Source organism: Saccopteryx bilineata, chromosome 11 (assembly GCF_036850765.1).
Source record: "Saccopteryx bilineata isolate mSacBil1 chromosome 11, mSacBil1_pri_phased_curated, whole genome shotgun sequence".
In the NCBI taxonomy this organism is placed as follows: Eukaryota; Metazoa; Chordata; class Mammalia; order Chiroptera; family Emballonuridae; genus Saccopteryx; species Saccopteryx bilineata.
Genome location: NC_089500.1, coordinates 67,324,636 through 67,343,222, shown reverse-complemented (window position 1 = coordinate 67,343,222; position 18,587 = coordinate 67,324,636). Strand labels below are relative to the sequence as shown.

Here is an 18,587-nt window from a genome sequence, read left to right as displayed (position 1 = left end):
CTTGTGAGTGATTATCTTGTCCTCAAGAGTTGGCCCCTGTCAGTATCATCCAAAGCAGGGGTCCCCAAACTTTTTACACAGGGGGCCAGTTCACTGTCCCTCAGACCGTTGGAGGGCTGGACTATAAAAAAAAAACTATGAACAAATCCCTATACACACTGCACATATCTTATTTTAAAGTAAAAAAAAACAAAACGAAAGTAGTACTGTACGTGAGCGACGCCACACTTTGCGGCATCGCCACATACAGTACTCCAGGAGCATGTACATCCTGTGCTCCTCTCACTGACCACCAATGAAAGAGGTGCCCCTTCCAGAAGTGTGGCGGGGGGCCAGATAAATAGGCTCAGGGGGCCGCATGCCCTGATAGATGAATGGAAATCAAAACGTAGCACGTACACAGAGTGGAATGTAACTAAGCCTTAAAAAGGAAGGAAATGCTGACACATATTATAACACGGATGAATCTTGAGGACATTATGCTAAGTGAAATACTTCAGATACAGAAGGACAAATTTCATATGACTCCACTCATATGTGGAAGGCAGAATAGTCAAATTCATAGAGACGTTTCTGTCTCTATGGCGGGAGGATGGCAGTTGCCAGGGGCCGGAGGGAGGAGGGAACGGGAGCTGCTGTTTAATGGGTATAGTGTTCCCGTTTTGCAAGGTGAGAAACTTCTGTGGATGGGTTGTGGTACTGGTTGCACTACAACGTGAATATATTTAAAGCCACTGAACTGTACTGTACCCTCAAAAATGGTTCAAGTGGTAAATTTTACGATATGTATACTTTACCACAGTATTTTTTTTAAAGGCAAGAATATAGCCGAGGGGGAAGAAAACGAGTCGGGCCCCTGCAAATGTGGGTGAAAATAGACTTGGGAATCAGGTTCTGTTTCAGCACTTTGGACTCGCTCGTTACGGAGCATCGTTTCACACAGCCCTCGGTGGTGTTCCTGCGTCGCTCGTCAGCATTTCCACCCCTCAGCTTTGCTCGGGCACACCTGCATTATTGTGCACATCGCTTGCTTTCTCCGTGACCTCTAAATGTTGACGGTTCCTGGAGAACCTCTCCTGGTCGACTAGTACCCACGTGGCGGAGTTGGCCTCCTGTCTCCCTGTCGCATTTTGGTGCGAAGGCTTTCTAAAACACGAACGTCTGGTGCCTGACCTCTCTGCTGGGCTGCCCCTTCAACCACAGCTGTATGCGAGGCAGCCCTCCAGCACCTCAAACTCAGTTTGGGCCCGAACTGGACTCATCAGTCTTCCCCTTGTTCTGCTGAGTTTCTGGTTTCTATGGAAGCCACTATCATTTTTTTTTTTCCTGGTGCTTCAAGTGTAAAAACGTACAATGCTATTGAATTTCCCCTCTCCCTGTCTTCTGGATCTGCTCAGCCTGTCTGTGATCGCCAGTCTGCCCAGGTGCCCTCGTTTCCAGGGACACTGCCTGTGCCTAGCTCAGCCCTTCGTCCCTCCTGAGTCTCCAGTCCCTCCCTGTGAGCTTACTACAGCCAGCCAGGGACAGGGGGGGACATCTGGATAGGGCTCACCTCAAAGAAGAGCAGGACACAGCACAGATCATGAAGTCCCAAGTGGCTTGTGGCTGAGCAATAGCCCAAGGAAGTGAGGCTGAGGGTGTGGGGGGATGGGACGCTTGGGCAGTGCTCAGAGTCAGACAGGTGTGGCCATTGCTGGTGATCAGCTCAGTCGGGAGCAGAAGGAAGGGCAGCAGAGGGTGGGGGAGGGGCAGCAGGTCCATTTCCCGTGGTGGCAGTTGGCAAGAACTAGGCAGGGGCCATGTCTATGGCCTGGTGGGGTGGGGTTCAGGGTAAGAGAAAGGAGGGCGCCTCGGGCAGAAGTCCAGAATTCTGCTGGGCTGACCAGTGCAAGCAAGGTGGTGGTTGTGCTCATGGGGTTCATCGTTCCCTTGGATTCAGGGTGCGTGGCAGCCCTGGGAATTCCTCAGCTCTGGGCCTTCACCTGTATGGACCTGCCAGCCTGGACTGTGTGCCTCCCCCCCCCCAGAAGGCTTTATTAGACGCCTCTTCTTTCTCAAACCTGTCACTCGTTCTGCCCAGCTGCGATAGTCTCCTCGGACTTCTGGAGCCTTCTGTTTCACCCCCCACCTCACAGCACTTACCACTTTCTACCTTGGGCTTCAGTTTATGTTGCCAACTCACTAGACTAAAAGCTATTTGTGGGCAAGACTCCAGCCTGAGGCTCGCTCAGTAGTTCTGGGCAATGACAGTCAGAGGAAAGGGGTGTGTTGCTTCCAGGCCAGAGCACTGAGGCCACTATGAGACCCTCTGAGCTGTTTTCCCTTGGGCGTGGCACCTCGTCACGTTTGAGATGCTGGCTGCTGTGTCGTTCTGAGACCGCACCACACCCCCCAACCCCGCTGACCTGCGATGGACACCTAGCATGAATGACAAACAAGCCTTTGTTGTTTTCAGCCACTGAAAGCCGACGGCTGGCATCGCTGCATGACCCAGCCCCGCCAGACGGGCACATGTGCTCCGTTGATGGATCAGCTCTGGACACCGCTAGCACACCACTGGCCCGTGCTGGCTGATGGGGACACGAGGAGGTGGAAGCAAGGGGACGTGGCACCTTCGGGCAACGGAGTGGGTGCTTCTCCCAGCAGTTCAGCTCCCTGGATGGCATCTCCGCCGTGGAATGTGTCACCAAGACACAAGGTGCACGACAGGTGCCCCTTCCACTCTCCTCTCTGTGGGCTGCCTTCTAAATTAATTAAGAGCTGGGGCTGAGCTGGGATGACTTGCTATGAAGTTAGGATGCTCTTTTTAAATTCTCCAGTCTGCAGTCTGATCTCATCACGCGGCCATGCTGTGTTTTATGAGAATTAGCAGGGTTCCTCCGCTGGTGGGCAAAGCCTCGCCCTTTCCAGATTAGGAGTATGCGACCCACGTGCCCAGGGAGGCTTCGGCACCTGGAGGGGCTGCTTATTGAGCTGAACAGCTCAGGCGACAGCCCAGCCCCGGCACCATGTGCGCTGTGAGCCACAAGCCCGACAAACACAGGTGGCTCCAGCCGTAGGGCATGTGCAGGTATTCCTCAGAATAAAACACAAACCAGCCCTCTTGCTGTACCTCTGATCGAAGGGATGTGGTTACCTGTGTGGAGCAAAGATTAAACAGAAAAGCCTCGCAGTGTCCTGTGTGTGTGCTGACTGATAAACCTCGGGAACGCAGTGGCGAGAAATGGGCAAGAGACAGAGATGTAATTGAATCAAAAACTCCAGGTCATGACAGGTAGGAAGATGCGAAGCAGTAATTAACAACGTAATTTTTAAAAATGACGATGCAATTAATTAACATCCCGAGTATGCGGGGGTGGGGAGGGGTGAAGGGAGGCATGCTTCAGCCCAGAAACCCTGCTCAGTAAAGCTGAAGGGAACTCTGCATTTTTAAAAGAAAACATCTTTGTGCAAAAGGCCCTGATGGCTGCAGACTCAGCAAAGCTCACAGGAGCAACCCAGGAGGTTTCTTCTGGCGGAGGAAACTAACAAATCAACCTTGTGTTTCCTTTTATTCGGAAACTTGTAATTCATTTTGTTCTCATCTGCGGGAGATATTGGACTAGATAATGAAGTTGGCAGACATTCAGTTCCATTCAGGCTTCTGCTTGAGGATCAGTCTCCCCTGAGGACCCCGAAAGCCTCCCGGGGTGGGCTCCCAGCCTGCGGAAATGTGCCGACGTATGGAGACTGCACTTGGTCAGGGTGGTGTGAGGGCTGACCGTCACCTGCTCGGGAGATGACTTTCCAAAACGATCTGTGAGCGGGCTGCTTGGACAGAAATGTCTGAGAGCAGTAGTCCAAGTTCCGAGCCAATCACCCTCCCTTCTCCAAAAGGTTAGTGTGGACATCCTCACCTGCCCACAGGTTTTAGATGACAGCTAGACATGCATGTGTTTTGAGCTTATTTCTGGAAGGACCTCTTTACACTAATTACTGGGCTCTCTGTGACCCAGGAGACTCAGTTGTCCCCTTCAGAGTTGCAGGACCCACAGCCTCTGCCAGTGCAGTATTGAGACGGCCCCTCTTAATGGGGTCAGTCAAGAAAAGTGAAGTTTATGCTTTGATGTGAATCTTGTCATCACCTTGGGTTTTTTTTTCTCCTACTCTTAGGAGCACATCCAGCTATAGGGCTCCTGAGAGGAAGGCCTACTCATCACAAGACGTCTGGGCAGAAAACTTGTCTTTATTACCAATAACTCAGTTGCCCATAGCCTAAGGCTCAGTACAATGGGGAATTGGAGTTTATCTACATTTACTTTTCTAAGCTTAAAGCTTTTCCTGCCACAATATCCTGTTACCTCATGCCCACTCTGGTCATTTTTAGGACTAGAAGACAGTACCCAAAGGTATATCAGCAGAGAAATTGGAAAACTTGGCTTAAAACTTGGCTTAAAATGAGGGTTACTTTATTGAGTCGCGGCTCCTAAAGCATGTGACATACAGAAAGAGTAGGACACAGCGTGTGTGAAGAGCTTGTATGTTCTTGACCTTCCACTGTTGAAAGAAGGGGGTTCTTCAGCAGACCTGCCTCCTGGACGTCACGCACACAGCTCTGGAAATTGGCAATGTCTAAGCACAAGTTGAAGTGGAAACTCACCTCCACGCACTTACCGAGGCTACATAAAACTAGTTATAGGAGGCTGGTAGGAAGGCCAACTCAACAGAAATGTACTATGACAATACAGAATAGTTTAAATATTACTGAATCTGGCCTAAGGTTGAAATCTAAAGAAAAAAACCAACAAACAAAACCTTTATTACCACTGAAACAAACACAGAAGTACTTAGTAGTTTATAGAACTAAAGTTCGAGATGAATATTGTCCCAGAGTCAAGGAGGCTGAAATAGGCCAAAGCTGACTTGGCTTCAGTCAAGAAGATACTCTTCATGGAAAGATGGGCTCCAACTATTACATGGATTTCAAAACTCCGCATTCAGACATTTTACCTAGCCTTTCCTTAGATCTGTGGAGGCCTTTTAAACAGCTGCTTGATACTTCCTGGGATTACAAAGCCAGGTGTAGCGCAGAAATCACTCCAGAACACACGTACCTCCTTTATGCAGAAGGTTCTTGTCTAGACCAAAGATCCCATTTTCAAACAAATATGGGAGGGCGCGAGAAACTGCGGGGCGCGAGAAAACACGGGGCATGTTTTAGTTTTAGCGGGATCATTCCTAAAGAAAGTGACTAGGTTCCCATGAGGAATCAAGGCATTTTCCCATCATGAATGGAGTCAATGGGGATGGGGAGCCAGGAGCCTTGCACAACCAGCTGAGGGTTCACAGACATCTCAGGGAGCTTGTGATTTCAAGTGGGACTGGGAGTCCGCATCTCAGCTTCTGTCACATAGCAAAGAGCTTCGAAGAGTCCTGATCAGCCTTGTAAAGGCTCTTGCATGGGTCTGCAGCTGCAGGCCGCTGAGAAAGCAGCCAGAGCTCCATCCCGCTTCCTCCTTCTCCAGGGCGGTAGAGCTTGCTGGAGACACAAAACGCAGAAATTCAAACCCTCTTCCCCCCAAAAAAAACCCCGACTATTTTAGGCTCTGTTTTATTGAACCAACCTCTGGGCTCTCTACTCTTTGTTTTTGCCTACACTTTTCTCTTCCTTTCTTGACAGCAGATCTGTAAAAAGTGAAAACCACAAGAAACATCACCTTGGGAGACAGAAAAGACTAGGACAGATCTGACCACTGGATAAGTGTCCCGGCTTCGCCCTACACAGGAGCAGGTAGGACTGCCGTGAGCTGTGCCGCCCCTGCCGCGGCGACCAAACTGCACTGTGTTGAGACGGTTGAACAGGTGCGAAAAGAACAGTGCTGAGTCCCGTTTGCGTCGCTCGGCCGTGCGGCTCATGGTGTCGGAGGTGGCTTCGGAGAGGGACACGAGCTCTGGCTGTCGAAGCTGGCAGCTCGGCCCTGCCACTGTGGGGAGGAGAAGAAGCCGGTTATGGATTGCCACGGGAACTGACAGGTCACCTTCCAGAACTTGTCTGGCCCATGCACTGAGTTCACCTCTGTAAGCTTTCTTGAATGTTGCTGTCAGCCATGCAAAAATGGAAGGGAGCGGATCGAGGGCTTCTAGTTGGGAATACCTGATTTTAAAAAACGACCTGTTACAAAGATAATGAAAGCTTTCTTCTGTGTGTGTGTGTGTGTGTGTGTGTGTGTGTTAGTGAGGTGTGGTGACTGGGCCGTTTCTGAGTGTTTCAGCCATTTCTCACACTGAAAATTGGATTATGTTAGCGAAAGAGGCCGTCTGCAGAGTATGCCCTCGCTGCCAAGAACCCGATCATGAATTATTAGCAATTTGTCTGGGAGCTGTTAGTACAGCTAAAAAACCTGATACAGCTTTAGCTCTGGGTGTTCTTCTGCCTTAATGCTCCCTAGGGGCATCCACACCAGACCTGTGAAGAAGAGGTGGGAGGTGGAGGTGACGGCAGCCCCTTCCCCTGTCGGGCGCCCACTTTGTTCTCAGTTCTCTTGTCGCGCAGGTTGCCGCCTCTCAGCCCGAGCCTAACCCCCCTGTGAGAGTGAGTGATGTAATGAGGCAGCATGGGGTGAAGGAGGGGGCGAGGATGGGTGGACCCGCGTGTGAGCCATTCAACCCTCTTTTAGGTTGAACCAGTCCGTCACAGCTAGAGCAATGTTTTCTGGGCAGGAGCTGATCCTGTGCGTGTTCTTGACCTGTCCGGGGCTGTATGACTTCAAAGGGAGACAGTCCAGCCTTCCTGTGAGCTGAGGAGACCCCAATACTCTACTACAGGGGTCCCCAAACTACGACCTGCGGGCCACATGTGGCCCCCTGAGGCCATTTATCTGGCCCCCACCGCACTTCCGGAAGGGGCACCTCTTTCATTGGTGGTCAGTGAGAGGAGCACGTTGACCATCTCATTAGCCAAAAGCAGGCCCGTAGTTCCCATTGAAATACTGGTCAGTTTGTTGATTTAAATTTACTTGTTCTTTATTTCAAATATTGTATTTGTTCCCGTTTTGTTTTTTTACTTTAAAATAAGATATGTGCAGTGTGCATAGGGATTTGTTCATAGTTTTTTTTATAGTCCGGCCCTCCAATGGTCTGAGGGACAGTGAACTGCCCCCTGTGTAAAAAGTTTGGGGACCCCTGCTCTACTAGGTACCCACAGGACAAGGCTCCAGAGAAAGGTTAGCGAGAGGTCAAGGTGGCTTTTCTGGAACTGAAGTGCAGCCCCCTGTGCGTCTCATGAGCTTCAGGGGTCTCCACCGTGGAGTGATGGGGCTGAGTGGAGGCTGCCTACGCCTTTGTGCGTGTGCGGGGGTCGGATGGGGAAGGACACAATTCCCCCTCACCACAGCTATTCCTAGGCAAAGCCGAGCCACCCAGGGAATAGACTGTTTGCCACCCAGCGTCTCTTCTGGAGAATATAGGAACCCCTTGACATGGAGGAGAAAGCCAGGCCCACGGGACGCCCTCAGGCTCCTCGTTCTAAGGAAAGCCTCTGCTACCCCTCCCCAGGCTCAGTTCTTCACGGCCCCTTACTGCCTCCTGTCCAGGCCAACCTGCAACCATACAACCAACCCAAGGCTGGACAGTCAGGCGCTGACCACCACCATGCTGTGACCCAGACCTGAGCAATCTCAGCATGCCAGGCCTGGGAGGCCAGCCAGTCTAACTCTCTCATTCTTGAAGATAAAAAAAAACAAGGACACAGAGACAGGGAGACATAGCTAGCTCAGGGCAGAGCAGGATCCGAAACTAGGTCTCCCAACTCCCAACTCAGCGCTCCTTCCAAGCCATCCGGCTGCCATCTTGGCATGTGGCCACACCAGGGGAGGAAGGAGACAGGACATGTAACAGGAGACCTAACCTCTTTGGGTCCACACCAGGTACTTACTCCTAACTCCAGGTGGCAGTCTCTCTGCTCGCAGCATCCCCGTGAAAGCAATCACAACCGAGGGTTTCCCTGGTGAAATATTTCAGATAAATGAATGTCTGGTTGCTGAGCCCATTGTGACTTCTGACTCAGGCATTCTCTAACCCGAAGGGGACATAAGAGGGTCACTACCGCTTTCATTTCACAGACTTTTTATTTTAGAAGCTCTACTTTGCTGTGATCACCATTAATGTTGGTCAGAGGTGCACTGTCATTACTGGCTTCTCCCTTAGGTTCCCCTGTCACCTAAATAACCTGATTCAGAGGCCGGATCAGAGGAGAAAAAAAAAAACAACAAAAAAAAAACAGCCCAAAGGAAAGGCACACGGAGCACAGTGGTTTATCCAGGACAAATGCAGAAGGCGCAAGGCTCCCCTGCCAACCCCGGTTTTTCCTATGACGACAAACAAAGGGAGGAGATGGGGAGACGGAACTCATGATCAATGGGCAGGGCGCATGGTTCCAGGAGGCTCACCCCCGTGGCAGTGAACTGGCAGAGACCTGGTCCCCTGCACACAGGAAGGTGATTGTTCCAGGGTGGCTGCCTTCCAGGAAGAGCATGTATTGTGCTGAAATGGGTCACGTTCCAGCAGAGATCTAAAATCTCTGGCAGATGATCTGAACTTGGCCCTTCCAAATAAAACGCCTTGGAAGAGGCTGCCTACCAACGCCGGCTCCGCGTGTGGTGACAGCGGTGACACACAGAGAGGGAAGGATGCTAGCTGTGGCTTAATCAATTTGTATTCATGAGAAAAATCCCAGCAGGGAAAAAAAATACCTCTCAGTTAATCCCCCCCCCCCATCCTTATTTAAAAACCCCAAACAAGGGAGCAAGTGTGATGCCCTCTGTCCTCGTTAATAAGAAAAAAGAAACGATCGGGGCTCTGGAATCTCTTCTAAGGAAGCCACAATATATTGTAAATAGAGTGCTTTACAGATACATTGCCGTTCATCTTCCTGGGAGCCAGAGAGTAAGATTTCTTCATGTATTATACAAATGTGAGAAACAAGTTCCAGGAGCAAGACTCTTGCTCAGTGACCAGAAAAGAAGACAGGATGATTGAAATAAATGGTCAAGGACAACGCATCACACGAACACAAAGAATGTTTACTTAATACTAGCCCAGTGGGGGTTTTGATGCATGTTTATAAAAAGATCTTTAAACTGTGGATGCTAAAGGTGTAGATATAAATTTTACACAAATCGGTCCCGGTGAAATCCTAAGTTCATTTTTAGCTTCTTCAGACAGAGAACTCATCAGCTGAGCAGAAGATGGGAAGACAGCGTGTGGGGAAAGGGCGAGCTCAGGAGCTTGGTGTGTGAGGTCAAGGAAAAAAGTAAAACCCAAAGGCTATAAATCAATTTAGTCTCTTTTCATTCTCCATATACTGTTACTTTCCCTTTACTGTCTCATCAAATATTCATTTTCAAGGGTTTGGGATTCCACTTTATCTTTCTTTCTTTTGTAGTCTGAACAAGTGAGTTGAACTCAGTGAAGACAGGATTTGGAATCAATTATTTGGCTTAATTAGGTTGCATTCAACTCGAAGAATGGTGTTTCTGGGTCTCACAGCTCCGTGCTGCCCTGCACCCACTCCGGCCCCAGCCTGCCCAGTTCCCCGTTGGCATGGACAGCTCAGGCCGGGAACAGTGATGGGTTACTGCAGATTCAAGGTTAGCAAGGGGGCTCATGGTGCAGGCTCCCTGCCCAATTGTCACATAAGATCGGAGCTCCCTAGGATAGCAAACCTGGAGGTGCCTACTGTCCCTTCACCAGCCAGGAGCCTGAAGACCAGAGAGGGAGCAGTGGGTGGCCTGGGCCCCACAGCTCATCAGCGGCCTCTTGGCTCCTATTCCCTGCCCTGCCCCTAAACCATCCTGAGCATTTTCCTATATTCTATTCTTAAATACTACTAAAGGATTTTTAAAGGGGGAGGGGCACGGCACCAGTGAGGTGGCAGATGCCATCTCCAAGTCATCTAGGGTCCTTTTCCAGAGCTGCCTTCTCTGTAGGTGGAGGCTGGTCGTGGTAGCTCACCCATACTCCCCAGAGGGAACCTTCTGGACAACAGGGGGCAGAGGCTTTCCTGGGGGCTGGGATCCAGAGAGCTGAGGGCCTGGCCTCACTCACTGAAGCTCCACCGCTGTGGTAAAACCAAGGCCACCACAAGACAGGAACGTGAGGCCTCAGATGGACAAGAACTTGGCATCCACGCCTTATTCCTCAGCCGGCCACAAAGGCCGCAGGCGGGAGCTTCGCGAAGTACACGCCCGCCCGGGGTGGACCATCAGCAGCCTGGCTCCCCAGGCCTCTCTCCCCCAGGATTCCCTGAGTCCGCCCCTTCAGCTCTCCGTCTCTCGGGAGACAGGGGCTGCGGGCTTGTCCGCCTGGGGAGGAGGGGTAGCCGGCAGGTCCTCTGGCTTTGCTGCCCTCGCCTTTTCTGTGTCACAGTACAGGGAGGAGATGACTGTGTTTAGGTGACTCTGTTTTTAAGCTGAGGCACCATGTGGTGGTGGTGGGGGTCAAGCTGGGGGAGAGAGAGTCAAACTTTATTTTTCCAGTAGCAAGTTTTCCAATTTTACACGGCTCTCTGGACTCACTAGGCTTGAAGCCTGTTTGGGTGAGTGGATGATTGCCTGGATTTCCAGGACGTGGATGGGGGTGGGGATATTCAAGATGAGGGTTATGTATGCCATGCCTGGCCACTCCCACGTCCCAGCCCATTAGAGAAAAAGCAGGCCCACCAAGGTGATAAATTACAGGATCTTAAATTGGTGGAGTCCGGTGGAGGTGGGCCAGACTGCAAATGTCCCTGGAAGGTTCATTGTTCTTGCAGTGACTGACTCAAGGCCACACGGCAAGTCAGAAGGGGCCAAGATGGGAGCCCAAGTCTCGAGTCAGGAGCGCCCAGGCAGTGCTCTGTCCCTTGCATCTCTGTCCAGAAAGTATGACACCTTAATGCCACGCTCGTGAGAACTACCGCTCATTAGAGCAGGCTCCGCTCTCTGGCCTCTCCCTCCAAGCAGTGAAAACCGCCCCGACTCCTGGCTGGGGGCTCAGGGAACGTACTGCTCCAGCAGGGGTAGCATTTCTTGCCAAGTTCTGCTCTCACCCCCTTGGGGCGTGCTCCTCCAGGACGGGCTTGGCCCAGGGGCTCGGTGGGAGCGTCTGGGGCTGCTGGGAAGGCCTCCCCCCAGAGCTGCTTTTCCCGGTAGGGCTCAGTGCAGCGTTCAGTCTGCTCCCCATCAGAGGCCCTTTTCAGGCAGCTTCCCGCGTCTGCCTCCTGCTCCTCCCTGCCGGTTACACTGGGGAGAAGCACGTGGCCCCCGGCCCCCGGAAGGACCCGTGGAGGCGCGGCCCCCTGAGCAGCCGATGGCCATTCTCCAGCGCGCGGCCATGCAGCAGGCATGCCAAGGCCCGAGCGCGACCTCACCCACCTCTTTGAAGGATTTCTTTACCTCCACCAAGGAGTGCCAGTGTGCGATGGGCTTCCGCGGGTACGCCAGCATCTCGTTCCAGTGGTCCCGGCCCAGGCCTTCGGCGCTGATGCCCACGCGACAGACTCCTATGATCTCGTTGTGGCCCACTCTGAGGGAGACACAAAGGGCTGGCACGGCAGACCGGGCACGCTCCCAGAGAGGGCGAGCCTGCAGCTCTAACTCAGAAACCGAGCTCTGAAAACAGATGCTTGGCCGGGCCGCAGGGAGCCAGCCGCAGCCAGGTCTTGCCTGGCCTCCTTGGGTGGACATTGGACACAGACAGATGAGCGAAAGGTTATAAACTCATTTGGTCTCAGGAAATGGTAGGCAGATGGCCTGACTCTGGGGAGTTGGAAAGTTGAAGTCTCTTCCCTTACTTGACTCGGCAGGCGCATCACACCCACGTGTGAGGCATCAGCGTTTGGAAATAAATCATCCTGCTATGAGTACCATGTCTCCACACCACCGGTGGCTGGGATGTGATTTACTCACTCAGCAAGAACATCAATCACCTCTCCAATACGTTCACCGAGCACCTACCATGCCCGAGAACTTGTGCTCAAAATCCTGGACTGAGGCCTTACTGCACGGTCTCCTTGTCCCTTGGCAGAAGTGACAAGTAGAGAGAGGAGTCCTAGGAGCTACAGCAGGTGGAAAATATCCCTAGCCAGCCCGGATGGAAGAGCAGGATTTGGACAAGTGGAAGAGAAGAAACATCTCCAATAAAGGAGAAATCAAGGAGGGACGTGCTGGGTCCAGATTACGGAAGGCCTTGAGAGTCCAAGGGAAGAGCCTGGACAACAGGAGCCATTGATGGTTCTTGAGAGCAGCAGGTCCAGAAAGAGAGTGGGCTCTTATCAGGAAGGCATGCCTTCTGTATGTTGGCTGGATGGAGCAGGGAGGGGTGGAGCGGGAGGGGGAGCAGCAGCAGAAATGGAGAGGACAGAGAGGCCTTTTCAGGACAGATGACAGGCGGAAGGAATAGTCAGGACTGAATTCAGGGGAGCTGGTGGGTGGAGCTGCCTTGATGGAAATGGGGCTTGAGCGTCCACTCAGGGGAATCCACACTCTTCCTCAAACTCCTGTGCTCTCTTGGGTGCAGCCAGATTTGAGGCCAGTGGGCACCTGACCTGTGAACCACAAGGCCCAAGGTCAAGGAGCCCTGTGCTGCACTGGAGTGGGGTGAGGGGCAGGGAGTCGTGTCCCTCTGGGACCCACACCTACCGATCGTAATCCATAACGGAGATGAGCAGGCTGACTTGATCCATGTTTTCCGGTGGAATGTCAAAGATGACGGCCTCGTTGTAGACGGGGTTGAGCGTGTTCTTCTTTGTGGTGGTTTTCTTCTTCTTCAGCCTCCGCCCGTCACAGAGCAGGGACACTTTGACATAGGGGTCTGTGCCGAGGGGGGGTGGGAAGGGAAGGGGAGGGGAGGGAAGGGAAGGGAAGGGAAGGGGAGGGGAGGGGAGGGGAGGGGAGGGGAGGGGAGGGGAGGGGAGGGGAGGGGAGGGGAGGGGAGGGAAGGGAAGGGGTGGGAAGAGAAGAAAAGGGGTGAGAAGGGAAGGGAAGGGAAGGGAAGGGAAGGGAAGGGAAGGGAAGGGAAGGGAAGGGAAGGGAAGGGAAGGGAAGGGAAGGGAAGGGAAGGGAAGGGAAGGGAAGGGAAAGGAGTGTGTTAAACAGATGTCCTCCAACACCCTTTGCAGCAGAAGGACAGAAGCCCCGCACTACTGTTGCTCATCAGATGCTATCAGCGGGTTGTTAAACTAATGACACCACCTTGTAATTTGTGCAGCACACCTGTCTCCGAGGACATTCTGTGCTTAATAAACCTTAGTGTTCTTGGGAGAAGTTAATGGACTTGCAGTAACGAGGAGGCTGGCCCCAAGTCAGACAGGACGGATGCCCGCGGGTACACAGTTTATGCCCTAAATCTCGGCTCCACGATGGCTGGCTGGCTCCACTGGGCAGGGAAGCTGAACAAAGCACTCGACTCCTTTCACCTATCTGGGCGAAAGTCCTTTCCCCTGGGGGTTTTGTCAGCATTATTAACCAGAGAACGAGTGGGGTGAAGACAGAACTCGATGCTGTCCAAAGAGGAGCAACGTGCCAGGGTAGATGAACAGCACTGGTCACAAAGCTGTCCGTGTCCTCCCCACCCGACAAAAAGATTAGGGGTCCCATTGTCCCAAGAAGCTCATTTCCATTTGGCATCCAGAAGGGGAGTGGTAACCCCTCTTTCCCCAGAGCCATTTCCTCCCACCTCTGGGCAGTAGGAGAGGGAGCCGTGGCCAGGAGGAGTGAGTGGCAGCCTCCTGACGCTCAGGGCAGCTGGTCACATTTCATTTCTCAGTGGGATCTTGGATTCTCTCCATCCCGTGAGCCAACGTCCTGATACTGAGCGGCCACAGGCCTCTCCTCCTTGTCTCCTCTGCAGTTTTCTGAATGGGTATTTCATGGTCATTTTTCTATCCTGAAATTTTCTACTCCTCCAAGTGAAGTGACACCTATTGTGCCTCATGGCACAGGTGCCTCGGTCGCCGCTATAATTGTTATTTATGCTGCACAGCTCCAGAAGCGGGAGGGCGACTCGCAGGCAGGTAATAACAGCCTTTGAGACGCTGATGTGCTGAGACACCTTTCTGCCCAGGAGCCGGGGCTCATGTGAATCTGTCGGAAGTGGGGGGCCAAGCAGCGCTCCCGGCGCCCTGACTCACAGGCGTGGGTGCATCTCCCCGGCACCTGGGCGCCCGGCAGGCCCTCTCGCTTCCCGGGCATCGCGCAGGTGACAGCGGAGGCACACGGCTACAGGGGAGCTGGAGAGAGCTGCGACACCTGATCAGAAACTCCAAGCCTTAAAGGCATTTCCGCAGACACCCAGACGAGCCACTGACTAACCGATGTGACAGTGGCAGCTGTGCCTTAACCAAGGGAACAGGTGGGTTCACAGAGGAGCCGGGAGACCTGGAGGTGTCTCATCAGCCTGCTCTCCCTGGTGGCCCGTTTGAAAAGGCCCTCTCTCAGGAGGATTTGCAGTAAAAGAAGGGGGGCGTTCTGAGAACCGCTGTGGGACACAGTTTGGTTTCACAGGTCCTGTCCCTGTGGATATGGCTGGGACAAGAGCTCAGGTCCAAGCAGAGAGGCGGGAAAGCTAGCTCCCAGACCTGTCACTAACCCGCTGCCTCACCACCTGCCCTGCCTGTTTCTGTAGGTTCCCACCCAACGGCAGACGGCATTTCCACGTCCCCAGGCTGGGAAAGATAGGGTATAGCCACCTGTCAACGCCGCTAAGCAAATGCCTCATTATGAAAGCTCCCTTCTCCCTCCGGCCATGCCTACGAGGCATATGCAACTTATAAAATCCAATGGTGTACTTCCTCTGCAGGAACCAACCATCTCACCAGCGTCCAAGAGGCTAAGCAGAGAGATGACTGTTTCCCAGGGTTCTCTGAGGCAAAACCTAAGGCTTCTAGCGGGACGCTGGCTCCAGCGGACCTCTGAGGTGCTTTCCTCTCTAACAGTCTATGCTGTTCTGTGCCGCCGGGGGCGGGGGCGCCAAGGCCAGCCGGGTAGTTCAGTCTCCTTGTCACGAAAGCCATCATGATTCTGCATTTGGTATGTGCCAGGCACTGAGCTAAGAGAGTCACACAGGCATCATGTCATTTACATGTCACGTCAATTCTATAAAATATTGGTCGTCGTCATCGTCGCCGTTTTATAGGTAGGGAAATTGAGGGTTAAAGAGGTGTAGAAACTTGCCTGCCTAAGATTTGCAGCCTGTCTGACTCGAAAGCTCACATTTTTTTTATCCACTGGACTCAAAGTCGTACAGACCAGATGTGGCAGAAATGGGGGCATTTACTCACCCCACCCCCCTTCCTGGCATACTGATCCTTCTTATTTTGTATCACTGTCATTGTCACGGTTCCAGTAGATAGGCTTAGAGAATTGATTCATGACTAGTTGAGATCACGGAGAACAGAAAGATCCTTGGTTTTAGAGGTCAACATCAGCTAAATCAAGAGCAGACAGTGAATAAGCTCCACTCACTCCCTTGTTTGGTCCGACATCAAAGCCGTCTAGGCTGAAGGTAACCTCGAACTCGTCCTCAGACACAGATCCAGTTTGAGAGGCCCTTTGCAGGTGTGCGCCCACTGCATCTCCCCCTGACAAGGTTCCTCAAGCTATAAAATTCATTCATTCGTTCATTCATTCATTTCATACACATTTAATCAATGCATATTGTGATCTATGCACTGTTCCAGACACTTGATTATTTCAGTGAACAAAATAGGCAGAAATCCCTGACAAAAAAATTTCAGAATTTTTTTTTGAATTTTCAGAATCAAGCTGAGATTTAACACCAGATTCCAAACCCAGGTAAACAAGAGAGGCGACTGTGAGAGGGAGGTCAGAACTGAGGGTGAGAACACGCTGGCCCCTACCCTCTGAGGCGGAACAGCCCTGACATCGGCCCCAGTGGCTCCGCCACGAGCGCTCTCCAGCACGTCAGTGTAATTACGCCCGAGAAGACAGTGCGGGGACTTGGGCAGCACAATCCCATCTCCCTCGGCAGCCCTGAGCGTCCTCGGCGGATTTCTGTTCCGGGCATGCTCTTATTTTGATATTCAAATGAAATCCCCATTGGCTGTATGTTTGGAGAAGCTGACTTGCTGCTGCCGAAGTGCCTCCCACATGTGGGAGAGGTTCTTTTTTTTTTTTTTCTGAAGCTGGAAACGGGGAGAGAAAGTCAGACAGACTCCCGCATGCACCCGACCGGGATCCACCCGGCACGCCCACCAGGGGCGAGGCTCTGCCCACCAGGGGCGACGCTCTGCCCACCAGGGGGCGTTGCTCCGCCGCGACCAGAGCCACTCTAGTGCCTGGGGCAGAGGCCAAGGAGCCATCCCCAGCGCCCGAGCCATCCCCAGCGCCCGGGCCATCCTTGCTCCAATGGAGCCTCAGCTGCGGGAGGGGAAGAGAGAGACAGAGAGGAAGGAGGGGGGTGGGGGTGGAGAAGCAAATGGGTGCTTCTCCTGTGTGCCCTGGCCGGGAATCGAACCCGGGTCCCCCGCACGCCAGGCTGACGCTCTACCGCTGAGCCAACCGGCCAGGGCTGTGGGAGAGGTTCTTTATTGATTTTTTTTTTTTTTAGAGAGAGGGGGGAGAGAGAGAGAGAGAGAGAGAGAGAGAGAGAGAGAGAGAGAAGGGGTAGGAGCAGGAAGCATCAACTCCCATATGTGCCTTGCCAGGCAAGCCCAAGGTTTCGAACCGGCAACCTCAGTGTTCCAGGTTGATGCTTTATCCCACTGCGCCACCACAGCGCTTCCCGGAGAGGCATGGGGGGCGCTACCTGGGGGAGCTTTGGGCCTGGAGGCCAGAGTGCTACCGGGACAACGGGGCGGCTAGGAGCAGAGGCAATCACAGCTGCCACAGCCACCTGAGCACTTCAGCGTTTCCCTCATTTCTCAACGACCTCCTCTTCTTCCAGTTGCACCAGGCTGCACCTGGGCCCAGGTGTTCCAGGTGTTCTCAGCTGGACCGGCCCCTCTTTGTGGTGTCTGTGATTACACCGTGGAGTTTCACAGGAAACAGACGGAGAAAAGGAAAAATCTTTTATACACCCCGTCCAGGTACAGAGGCACCTTGGAAGAGGCTTTACACCGCTGATTGGAGTCATCCTGAGAGCCCCCGGCATGGGGACCGGGGAAGTCAGCGAGTCACAGGACTTTTCCCACACTTGTCCCTGCAGCCTGGACTCCTCCTTGGGAGGCTTCGCTCATTTCACTTCCAGGGATGATTTGAGTCAAGGTGGGGGTGGGGGTGTGGAGGCTCCCGGGGCTACCTTCTCTGGTAATGACTCGCAGAATTGAGGCAAAGGAGCAGACCTTGGACCCCAGGTCCAGGTCCAGCCTACAGTCTCTCCTGCTGCCTCAAAATGGCATTTCTGCGGTGGCTGGAGGAGAACATGTTTTTTTTCCTCACAGTTCCCAGGTGCTGAGGCTGAGGCGGAGGCCCGGGGCCCACGAAAAGACTCAAATACAAATCCACTTTGCTTTACCGGGGCTTCACTCCTTTGACTAGCTCTGCAGGGCTGCCGTAGGCGTTGGGGACCCACAAACATTCCCACATTCAGACTCGACATAACCCTGGGAAGTCCTGGGGTCTCATATAAACTGGAAAGATTTTCCTTTATTGTTTCTCCTATATATTTACCTCCTACTCTTACTCTCCTCTAAGGGAAAGAATGATGCTAATAGCACATATCTGCTGAGTGCTTATTATGTGTCTGGCACAATTCTAAGCATTTCTGTGTATTAACTCGTTTATCCTTAAAGCACCCTTGGAAGTTAGTTTTTCAGATTAGGGAACCAAAGCATCACAGGGCAAGGAGGAGGCAGAATGGGACTGTAAACCCTGATCCTTTTCCTCCAGAGCTATTGCTCCTTGTCTAATAAGACTGACACTTCTTCCCTCTTCTCTTTCCACACCCTAATATCTGGGCTGCTGGGAGGCCACGTGCAGGCCACTGGGTGGGGGCGGTACCTGAATAGCCTGTGATGTCCATCGCCTTGAGGTTCCGACATTTGATCACTGTGAGGGTGAGCCTGCCGGCTGTGGGCAGGTAGCAGAGGGAGAACATGATCTCTCCCAAATCCACGCTTTCCTGCAAGAAGCAGACGAGAGGTCAGACGAAAGACACAGCCTTCTGCACAGCTGCTGGGGCCCCTCGGGCCCAGGAGAAGGCTCTTGGAGGCGGACTGGCCTCTCTGTAAGACCTGAGGGTCTGGCCTCCATGCTGGGACTAACTGGGTATAAAAGGCAATGATAGCAATACTGCCCCTTTGGTAGAATTTGTCCTCTTCAATGGCTCCCTCAGACTCTGGGCCTGGCTGTCTCCCTTCCGCTTTGGCCTGGCCTCCCTACCCTCTGTGAGCTCCTCAGCTGCAGCCTCAGGGCCACAGCCCCTCTGTGGCCCAGCCCTGCTCTCCTGCCCACCCTTCTCAGTCACTGGTCCCCTCAAACCCCCCTGCCCGGCCTGGCCTGTGGACATGACATTGGCCTGTACAAGAAACAATCAGGCCATCAGGAGTCCCCTCTCCCAGCGGGTCTACCTCTGGACCTCAGCACGTCATTCCTTGTCAGTCCTTCCGTCTT

At 52.9% G+C, this 18,587-nt stretch overlaps 1 protein-coding gene across 1 annotated transcript in view; it reads right to left on the bottom strand.

The window, feature by feature from the left end:
* Nucleotides 1–4,412: 4,412 nt before the first annotated feature.
* Nucleotides 4,413–18,587, bottom strand: part of SYT6 (synaptotagmin 6) — a 56,311-nt gene continuing 42,136 nt past the window's right edge. The window contains exons 4-7 of the mRNA XM_066247281.1: nucleotides 17,976–18,096; nucleotides 12,657–12,828; nucleotides 11,391–11,541; nucleotides 4,413–5,963 (exon numbers count right to left, since the gene is read on the bottom strand). Coding sequence (XP_066103378.1) covers nucleotides 5,892–5,963; nucleotides 11,391–11,541; nucleotides 12,657–12,828; nucleotides 17,976–18,096 — 516 coding nt within the window. The 3' untranslated portion in view covers nucleotides 4,413–5,891. The remainder of the gene's footprint in view (nucleotides 5,964–11,390; nucleotides 11,542–12,656; nucleotides 12,829–17,975; nucleotides 18,097–18,587) is intronic.